Source organism: Colobus angolensis, unplaced genomic scaffold, assembly GCF_000951035.1.
Source record: "Colobus angolensis palliatus isolate OR3802 unplaced genomic scaffold, Cang.pa_1.0 Scaffold16, whole genome shotgun sequence".
Classification (NCBI taxonomy): Eukaryota; Metazoa; Chordata; class Mammalia; order Primates; family Cercopithecidae; genus Colobus; species Colobus angolensis.
Window position 1 is genome coordinate 2,009,005 of NW_012114710.1, and position 11,151 is coordinate 2,020,155.

The 11,151-nt window shown below is 44.4% G+C and overlaps 1 protein-coding gene across 1 annotated transcript in view; it reads right to left on the reverse strand.

The window, feature by feature from the left end:
• Nucleotides 1–251: 251 nt before the first annotated feature.
• The window catches only part of NDUFAF6 (NADH dehydrogenase (ubiquinone) complex I, assembly factor 6), a 185,908-nt gene continuing 175,008 nt past the window's right edge, over nucleotides 252–11,151 (reverse strand). The window contains exon 11 of the mRNA XM_011937011.1: nucleotides 252–314. Within this exon, the coding sequence (XP_011792401.1) occupies nucleotides 252–314 (63 nt within the window). The remainder of the gene's footprint in view (nucleotides 315–11,151) is intronic.

Consider the following 11,151-nt stretch of genomic DNA (forward strand, 5'->3'; position numbering starts at 1 on the left):
AGTCCTCTCCTTTCCTGATTTTGATTTTATGTAGTTACCCAGTCTGGCTCACACTAACATCGACCTGTGTTTGTCAAAGATTTTCCTCTGGTAATTCAAAATAGCGCAAGGAGAAGTGTGTGAGTGTTGGAGTGAAGCAAGATTGGCCTAGAGCTAGTTAAGCAAGAAGGTTTCCAAGCTCAAGTACCTGGAGAAGTGGGCATGGCTAGAATCAGAGACTCCAGTTCTTCAAATCTCTCTCCCAGTTGGCTTCATTTTCCCAAGCTGGCTGGCTGTGCAAGACACATGCCCTGAGTGTCTGCATCTCTAATTTCCTCCAGAGAGGAAGGAGGACCCTTATTCACCAAGCCAACTAGAAAATTCTAGGGAAACATTGCTTGGGTCATTTACCCACCCCTGTCCTGAGAGATGCTTATAGTTGGCCTGGGGAGGGATAAAATCCCAGCTCCAAAAAGGGAGTGCTAATCTAGGCTGACAAAATAATAAATGTCTGTTTGGGGGTATCAAAGAAATTTTCATTCCAAGCATTTTGAGACTGCGTATTTCGCCCTGGTGACCTAACAGACTGAATTTTCCTGGATGGTCCTAATTTTATTTAATGTATTTTTTTCTTAATAAAGATGATTTTAAGTGTATAACTAAAAATGACTTAATATTGTACACCTTTGTAAACTTCATCTGAATGAATGAATTCACATATCTGAAAGTCATTTGTCACATGTCCATGGTTTAGAAACCTGGTGTATCACTCCATTTTAGAGCACGCTAGAAAAATCAGCAGGAATCTCTGGACTGTTCTGTCATTTGAGCTCTTTCATTTGTCTGTTGACCCACATGAATAGGATCCTTGTGACCCTGGATTCTGCTTGTCAACTGTCCAAGTCTGGGCTGTTGTTGACCTACCAACAGTCAGTGTGGGATGTGTTTGCTTAACAGTTGAGAAATAATGTTTTTCACTTTAGACTCTATTTGAGGGGTGGGGTTGCTGGATGCCTGATAATCATTTCTGCTTTCTTTGAATGAAATTTTTGAGGTTGTAAGAGAAGGAATTTGAAGTTTGCAAAGCCTAATCATAACATGAGGCCCTTGATCTAAAGGCTCTCCCATGGGCAGCGGCAGGTGGGATCGCTGGAAGGAGGACTCTAGGGACAGGAAACCAGCGAGGAAGTAAATGTAATGGAGAAAATCCACAACTGGGATTAGACAATAGCAGTGAGCGTGGAGAGGAAGAGATGAGTCCGAGAAACAGCGAACAAGGAATCCATAGAACTTGGTGACTAAGTGGAGAGGCAGAGAAAAGAGGAGGGGGAAGTCAAAGATGGCTAGATGTCTTCTAGTCCGTGACAGAGGCAGAGGAAATGCTCTGCTATTCATAGAAATGGGGAAGTTAGGAGGTAGTGCATAAGGCTGTACAGTTTTAGACATAGGACATTGGAGGAGATGGAAAGTCATCTTCAGGTGGTTAGAAACCCAGGGCCACTTTTGGTAAGTGTTCCAGAAGGAAAGTGCAGAGAGGTGGAAATCTCAGCCACAGGTCAAACACTTCCCTGGCCCCAGATTAAAGACCAATCCAATTAAGCATGAGAACACATGAACCACACAAGTCACACAAGTCAGTAACAAAAAGGACTCCCAGGTGATCTTAAGTCACATAATTAACATATTTTCAGGGCCCTACTTGTATGTGGCCCTGAGAATGTTGAGACTAATCAGCCGGAATAGATCCATTTTTCTTCTTTTCTCCTTCTTTTTAAAACCTTAATATAGAGAATTTTTAAAATATACAAGAGTAGAAAGAATTCTAGAATGAGCTCCCATGTTTTCATTACCCAGTCTCAACAATGACCAAATCATAGCCAACCTTGTTCCATCCCAACCCTTACCCACTTCTCCCTGCGTTATTTTGAAGCTAATTCCAGACATAAATATTTCAGTCTCAATTTCTAAAAATAAGGACTCTATCCTTTAAAAATAAGCACAATGCCATTATCATGCCTTAAAAAAAAAACTATGATTTCTTACATCAAATATCAAGTCAGGTTCAAATTTCCACTAAAGTTTTAAGTTTCCATTAAAAGTTGATTTTAATCAGGATTCAAACTAGGACAACAGGTTGGGACTGGTTGGCAGGTTTTTAAGTCTCTTTTACTCTTTGGGTTTCTGCCCTTCATCACACTCTGGTTTTCCTACCCTCTGGAGAGAGCTCCCCACACCCTGGCTTTGCTGATTGCCTTCCGTGGGTGGACTTTCACTTGTGCCTCTGTCCTCTACATGTCCTGTAGGCTGGAAGCCGGGATCAGATTCAGATCCATTTTATTTTAAATGTTTTGCAAAAAGACACCCAGTGAAGGTGTTAGAATGAGCCACTGCAGTGGATGGGGTTCGCAGGAAATGTAAACGGAAAAGGGTCTGTCGGACCCCTGCGGCAGTGGGACGTTTAAGGGGCATGCGGAAAAGGAGACACCTGGAAATGGGGGAGGAGGAGCAGCCGGGCGAGGCGGCGGCGGTGCCGCGTGGGCTGCGAGCCCGGATATTCCCTTGGGAGCGCACCTGCGACTTCACCTCCAGTCCCTCCCCGGCTGGTGCAGCGGCGCGCGGGCGCGCGGGAAAGGTGGCGCTGCCTACTGGGCCTCATCTTGCTGAGAATGCGACGGGGCGACAGCTTCCTGTCTTTTCCAGTGACTTTTGGCATCCCCCGAGGAAAAAACGGGGAGACACGCTTTGGCCTCGTGAAGCGCAGCAACACTGTGCTGGCTGCGCGCTCAAGGGCGAGAGCCTAGGGGACCCGCCTAAAGCGCCGTTGGGACTGAGCACCCGACTCGCACAGCCCCTGCATGGATCCGCGATCCGCGATGCGGCGTCCCTCCGCCCGGTGGGGGCCCTCCTAGCTCTCAGCGCATCTCTCCCTAGCTTCGGTCCCTACAGCCACTTATGATAGCAATGACACCCTCGCCCACTCGCCTGCCAGCCTGGCCAGCTCCCTGCAGAGGGCTCACGCTCCTCCAGGAGTTGTAAGAAAAGGAGGAAAAGCAGGCCAACGTCCAGGATCTCCCCAGTCTTGGCGTTCAGGTGCTGACGAGGTCCTCAAGGTTGGCCTGCTTCCCCTCACTCCTCGGGCCTTGCTCTTCTCCCAGGTGCCCACTGCCCTTCCCGCTGTGTACCACTTTCTTGCTGCCGGTGAAGGTGTGTGTCCTCACTCTTGTGCTGGTCCTTAAACGACAGAACTTTCGGACTTTCTCATCCAGCAGCACCAGCCTGAAAAGGCAGTGACTTGCACCACCACACACATACCTGGTCTCAAGTGGATGGATCAGGGCAACTTAGCCACTAGTACGCCAGTAATGCCCGACCTCAATGCAGGAGCAACAAGTTGCAGGAGCAGCAAGTATTTCTCTGTCTTGGAGAGATCTAGAAAAAGGCTGAACATACCATGAGGGTGTTGCTTCAGAAGAAAATGCTGGTCAGGGCTTCCAAACCATCATAGGAACTTGTGAGCTGAGAAACGTGGTCAAATCTGCTCTCTTTCTCTTCTCTACCTACCCAGGCAGCCACAAACCTCAATGTCACTCACTGCTTCGGATAGATATCTCAGGGCTCTGTTACGAAGGTAACTAAGATGAGTACCAGTAGATGCCCAATGACACTTGTAAACACCAAAATGTATACCAGCATAAAGGATGCTGCAGCCTCAGCCTTGAAAAGTAAGACTTTTAGGGAATGAAACAAAGGATAGTCAAGTTCTTATGGGGACAGGGAGGGTTCTGGCATGGGGAGCAGCCCTGGGCAGGTCTGGGGGTGCTGTGAAGTAGGGCACCCCAACATAAAGGCCCCGTGTCTTAGTAGGTGGCCAGGAAGGGAAAGGCAGGAGATACAGGAGGAAAGGAAACTAACATTTTATTGAGACAGGCATTGTGCTGGTCCTGAGGTTTGTGCAAAGATTAATTTCTGGGAGTGAGAAGGTAAAAAATGATGAGGTGGAAACCAGCATCCTCTGTTACTCCAATCTGTGCAGAGTTAAAGAAAACTTGAAAGAAGGGGATGTGAGTGGCAGGAAAATCCCCAGTGATGGACCTGGAACCTTCTGCCAGCGCAGCTCACCTCCTCCCCAAATGCCTCCCAACAGGATCTCAGCCCTAAACAAGCACAGGGTGTGGGGTGGTACAGATGATGATGTAGCTGCTTCTGAGATGCCCCTGGGCACTGCTGGAGCTGAGCCCTGGGACTGGAATGACTTTCGCCCGCTGCCCTCAAGATTCCCACAGGCCACACTGCCACCACCTCTTGGGTAAAGTAGGAGGGACACATCTCCACCACCATCCAAATTCTTACCTAATGAGGAATTTTGCCAGGAACTACTGACAGCCAAATGGAGCCAGGCTGGGTATTTCCAGGATATGAGCCATTTTCTCTGTGCTCACTAAACAGGGTGCAAGTCCCTGAAGCCCTCAGGGAAGCTGCAAAGGTTACTGGGGTGGGCTCTAGGGAAACAGCTGACCTCTTAGCTCCCACTGCAGGCACAGGAACCTCCAGGACAGCCTGTGGGGGTGGTGAGTCTGCAAAGCTGGCTGGCTAATGAGAGTGCAGTGCTGGTAGAGTCTGCCTTATGCTTTAATATAGCCATATGGTATGAACACATGCAAAGCTAGCTGGTTTTACTGTTTAAGGAGGGTAGATTTAATTTCTGTGTGATCTGGGTTATCACCATTATTATTTCCTTGGTATAGAAATTGCATTTTACTTTTTGTGTTTTTCCAAAGTTATAATCTCCCTCTGACCAAGGCAAGTAATAAAGGGCAGATGATTGGGGGAGGGGAGGGGAATAGGAAAAAATCATGGGAGATAAGCTTTAAAATCAATAGAGAGTTTTTCTGTTTTTAATTTCAGTTGAATGGCACAGCAAAGACCCATAGAAGTGAACTGTGATACCAGAAATTCTCTGCCCAGCTTGAAGTTGTGGATATATTATAATCCTTATGTGTGACATTAATGGTTTTAGTATATATTAATTATCTGCCATCTAGCCTGTTTATTTCAAATATAGCTCCTGAATTCATTGATTTTTATGTGATTTCTGTTTTGCTTTGTTTATGTAAATCTTTTTAATTTCATAATCCAAAGTGGAAAGAAAACATTCATTTTTAGAAGCTCATTCTCTGAAGTTAGAAGAAGTAAAAATGTGTTTGCTTTCTTAAATTTGTTTGATAACCTGAAATCTTAAAGCACCCAAGATGGAAAATATCAAATTTCAAAGCTTAATGATAGCAAGATTCCAACAGATAAAATCTAGTGACCTATTTTTCTCTGAAAGTGACACAGTATGTATGTAAATAGATGAAAATGGCAAACACATATGTACACTTAGTAAGTGCCAGCCACTATTTTCAGCACTTTACGATTATTAACTAACTTAATCTTCATGATAATTCCAGGAAGTAGGCACTATCCCTAGGCCATTTTATGGATGAGAACATTTAGGCATGGAGAGGTAACTATAATAACTTGCTAGTGGTCAATCAGGAGGCAGTAGAGGAGCCAGCATATAAACCCAAGTTGCCCAGTTGCAGAACCACATTCTGGTCCCATATGCTATGCCTCTGAATAAAGGAGGCCCTCTCCTTGGGACACAAAGGTAATAAAAATGCCTGCCTTGAGCTGTGTCTCCGTCTAGGTACACAGTTCGTGAGTGAGGGAGCTCCTGCAGTCATGAATAATGGAAGTCCAGATTGGCCAAGTAACTTGTCCTGGCCCCAGCCCATGCATCTGGTATGTGGTTGGACAGGTTTCTAACTAATTATATAACATCAAGAACATTTTTAAACTGCTTTGAGACATTTGTGAATTAAGATCTTTGGAAAAAAATAGTATTTATATATATATATATATTTTTTTTTTTTTTTTGACACGGAGTCTCTTGTCACCCAGGCTGGAGTGCAATGGCATGGTCTTGGCTCACTTCAACCTCCACCTCCCAGGTTCCAGCAATTCTCATGACTCAGCCTCCTGAGTAGCAATTCTCATGACTCAGCCTCCTGAGTAGTTACAGGCGCCCGCCACCATGCCCAGCTAATTTTTGTATTTTTAGTAGAGATGGGGTTTTACCATGTTGACCAGGCTGGTCTCGAACTCCTGACCTCAGGTAATCCTCCCACCTTGGCCTCCCAGAGTGCTGGGATTACAGGCGTGAGCTGCCATGCCAAGCCAATATTTTATATTTTTAATTCAATAGAATTTTTAGAGACCAACTATGTGAAAGCAGAGCTTTAAAACAAACCATCATACGAGTGAATATGAGGTGGTAGCAGTAGTCTTATGTAGATAATGCAACTCTTACCCTCTGTACTTTTTAAATCCAAGAGATAATTGGGATTATGCATACAAAAGTTTACAAGTGTGATTCATATTGTTGATATGCTATGTGCTCCGTAACTGTTGTTGTTTGTTTACCTTTGTGTCTCCCGTTAGATATAAGCTCCATGAGAACAGCCACCTTGTTTACCTTGTTCATGGATCCAGAACAGTGCCTGGTGCTCAACAAATGAACAGTGAGTGAATAAGTGAGTGTTGAGTCATCTAAGTGAGCTTAGATGAACACTTTAGATGAACTGAGAATAAGACTGTGCACAGTGAAGAGAAAGGAGGACTCTTGAGGAATTCCACCAGCTTGAAGATGGCTGGAGAAAGACGACGGAAAGCAATCAGAGGGATGGAGGGCAAACCAAGAAAGCAGAGTCAAGAGCAGGGAGATTGGGAAGTGGTAGACAATATCAGGAAATACTGCAGAAAAACCTAAAAGGATGAGAATTAGGAAAGACACTATTGAGTTTGGTCTTTGGGGCTGAAAAAAAAAGGCAGCTGCAGAAAAGAAATTGGAGTGGAACCCCATTTGCACGGAAATTGTGGAGTAATTGGGACACCAGGCAGAAAGTTTGGCAATGAATGGAAGGAGAGATGACAGCGTTGGGCATTTTCTGGCAGAAGCAAGGACATTCATTCTTAATTCAGTAGAAAAGTGTCGTGTTGTTGCTGTCTCAAGTGGAAGCGCCCTCTCACTCCTTCATTGTCCTAAGAGAACAAAGGGGCCTTGAATTTCATGACTGCCCCAGTGATGCTTCTGAGAGCTTGAGCTTTGGAATCAGACTGCCCACATTCAAACCCCAGTTCTTCCTATTGCTGGCTGGTGATTTAGGGAAAATTACTTGATTCCCCAAGTTTTCTCATCTGTGAAACGGGGATTCACTCAGTTAGTGAATATTATTCAGCTCCTACCATGTGCAGACCGTTCTAGTGGGGGATTCAGCATACCAGCAGTAACGGATCTCTGTACAATGCCAAAAACATGAAGCCAACTATTAATAGTATTTTTAAGTGACATCCTGGTGCTGCTTCCAGGAAGATGGAGTAGATATACTTTTCCCAAATACTCCCACTGAGAACAACTAAAACCCTGGACATTATGTATAAACATGCATGAGAAGATGCTGAAAGGTAGTAAGAGGGCAGACTGGCCAGCGACTTTGCAATCCAAGAAACAACCTGGTGATGAGTTTCCTGGACCCCAGACTTGGACTAAAGGAGCCAGCAACCCAGAAATGCCAACAGGAGCAAATAAAAAATCCCCAACAAAAGCCTGTTTCTCTAGCCAAAGGACTAGGACAGGGACAGCCTAACGACAGGAAACTCTAAGTAACCACTTACTCCAGCACAGAAAAAAACTGTGGTCCACGCCCACCCACACCAGCCAAGGGTGTGGGAATCCAGGCTATCACAAGGGGCCTCACCTCCACTGGTGTGGTATCAGCAAAAGCCACAGGGAGCTGGTTCTTCCATCCCCATCTGACAAAAGGCTCCCGCCCCCATGGTGTCAACAGAGACCACACGGGAACCTGAACTTCCACCCACTCATAGCTGTAACAAGGCAGTCCCTCCACCTCCCTGCTGGGGTGGTGTCAGAGGAGGCCAAGTGGAGAGTCAGGACTTTCACCACTGCCCAGTGACAATGAGACCACTCCCTATGGTGTCAGTGGAGGCCATAAGTAACAGTAACGAGGCCTAGTGGGAATCCAGAACTGCCACCCTGCCCAGCAGTAACCAGGAGCCCTTCCCCTCCGTATGGACAGAGGCCAAGTGCTGAAGCTGGACTTTGCTCCCCCCGGCCCTGCTAGGTGGCTACTAGAACAGTCAGCTAAAACCAGTTTCGCCAAGATAGGTTTAGGAAGACAGTGCCCCGGGCAGGACAAATAGTCCTCCCTGGCACCAGCTCCATCCACATTCAGTGAGACTTGAAAACTTCTCTGAATGGATATTAGTTTAGAAGGAGCTAAGTTATTAGTTGGCCTCACATTCCTCAGCTGGGCCCTGGGCCCAGCATGCCACTTCTCCTCGTTATTATGGTTCACGTCTAAGGTAACCCATCGGGAAACTGGATGGGACAACAAACTAAAAATGTTTTAGTTTGGACCTGTCCAAAACCAAGAGAATAAAAACAAAATGGATAGTCAAGATGATTCAGAGCTATGGAATGTGCCATTTTTTTGCTCAGAAGTGTGCTAACTTGCAGTGTGCTTTATCAAAGCCTCGAGTTTATCTTCTTCCTTGTTTCTGCTGCCTTTTCACTGTTAGAAGAGGGAGGAAGAGGAAAACAAAAAAGGAAACGAAAAAGAGAAAATGCCTTATTTTTCTCATTCTCATTAAACAGAGTGAAAGAGAAAACTGAAGGGATTGACTGAAATTTGATTTCTCTAGACTCTACACTATTCCATTTAGACAATGATTTAAAAAAACCTGAATTTATGAAAATGATCAAGTGATTTTTATTATTTTTAATAAAAAGGTCTCAGGAGAACATTTCTTTTAAAAGTAATTGACTTTAATTTATTTAAAATACCCTCATGCTGGGCACAGTGGCTCATACCCATAATCCCAGCACTTTGAGAGGCCAAGGCAGTGAGATTGCCTGAGACCAGCCCAGGCAACATAGTGAGACCCTGTCTCTCAAAAAGAAAGAAAAGAAAAGAAAAGAAAAGAAAAGAAAAGAGAAGAGAAGAGAAGAAAAGAAGGAAGGAAGGCAAGCCGGGCATGATGGCACATGCCTATAGAGCCAGCTACTTGGGAGGCTGAGGTGGGAGGATCATTTGAGCTCAGGAGTTCAAGGTTATAGTGAGCCATGATCACTCCACTGCACTAGAACCTGGGTAACAGAATGAGACCTCATTTCTCAAAATAAAATAAATACCCTTCAGACTGAGATAGATATAGAAATTGAGTACAGATATATGCTCAGAATGGCTTTTCAAATCTGATGGTATTGGCTTAAGTGGACAACCATCTGTGGATGCATACTTCACACCTTGCTTCAAATTCATTCTGTGTGGATCTAAATGCAAGCAATGAAAACATGAAAGTACTAAAAGAAATCATGGCAGAAAAGGTTTTATAAATTTCAAGGGGACAAATATAAAGAACTAAATCAAAGGATAAACAAATGGCTTTTAAATATATAAAAGATGCTCAAATTCACCCATAATAAAGGTAAATGAAACTATACCTAGATGTGACAGAAGTATATAAATCCCATGTTCCACCCCACCCTAAGAATCCTTATCAATACTAGCAAAGGTTATGCTTTCTTTTCAGAGAATATTCCATGGGATGGTGGCTTAAGCAACTTTATTTGGTTATTAAAGGAAAGGTAGACCTCACAAGGCTGGAGGCCTTAAGTGCATTTGGATTATAACTGCAAAATAAGAGAAAGAACATACTCCCACTAAATAAAACATCTTCTACAGAAAAATTAAGAATATTTTTCTAATCTCTTCTTTTCTACATTGTATTACTAAATTAAAATGTAGACTGAAAAACAATATGTAGAATGTACTTGTGTGTATGCCAAGGGGAAAAAAAATAGAGGAGGACATAGACCAAAATGTTAATAGTGGTTGTCAGTAGAAATATGTGGAAACTTTTCCCCACCAGCAAGCCATCAGTTCTTCAGCGGACACCAGCCACGGGACCTCCCATTGAATCCCGGCACTATCTACCTAGAGATAGTGTCAGATCCAAGTTGAAGGCTCAGGCCCCGAGACTACCCCCTACTTCCCATACCAATTGCATGCCCAACGTTGTTTTACCTGTGCTTCTGACCAAACAGCTATAAATTGGGGTGTCCATGACCCCTTCCTTGGGTTCAATTAATTTGCTACAGCCTAGCTCACAGAACTCAGGGAAACACTTATGTTTACTGGCTTATTATAAAGGATATTACAAAGGATACAGATGAAGAGATGCATGGGGTGACATATGGGGGGAGGGGCATGAACCTTTCATGCCCTCCCTGGGAGCTCCACCCTCCAGGAACCTCCACATGTTCAGTTATCTGGACGCCCCAAACCCTGTTCTCTTGGCCTTTTATGGAGACTTCATTGGATAGGCATAATTGACAACTGTGTAGAATGTGAATGAACAAAAAGGGTATGATCTAAGCTCATAGACTGAGTGAGGAAACCCAGCAAGACCCATCTGTTCAGATTCTTCTTGGTCTCTGTGGAGCATTCCTTCCCCCAGGGTCTGGGGCAGCACCCCTTCCGAAATGGGAGTCTGATGACCCACAATCAGAAAGGTGAGGGAAGATTAGGACACGTTCACCCTCCCAAGACTCAACCAGGAAGAAGCTGAATCCCTGAATAGACCAATAACAGGTTCTGAAACTGAGGCAATAATGAATAGCCTACCAACCAAAAAAAGTCCAGGACCAGACGGATTCACAGCTGAATTCTACCAGAGGTACAAAGAGGAGCTGGTTCCATTCCTTCTGAAACTATTCCAATCAATAGAAAAAGAGGGAATCCTCCCTAATTCATTTTATGAAGCCAACATCATCCCGATACCAAAGCCTGGCAGAGACACAACAAAAAAAGAGAATTTTAGGCCAATATCCCTGATGAATATCGATGCAAAAATCCTCAATAAAATACTGGCAAACCAAATCCAGCAGCACATCAAAAAGCTTATCCACCACGATCAAGTTGGCTTCATCCCTGGGATGCAAGGCTGGTTCAACATATGCAAATCAATAAACGTAATCCATCATATAAGCAGAACCAAAGACAAAAACCACATGATTATCTCAATAGATGCAGAAAAGGCCTTTGACAA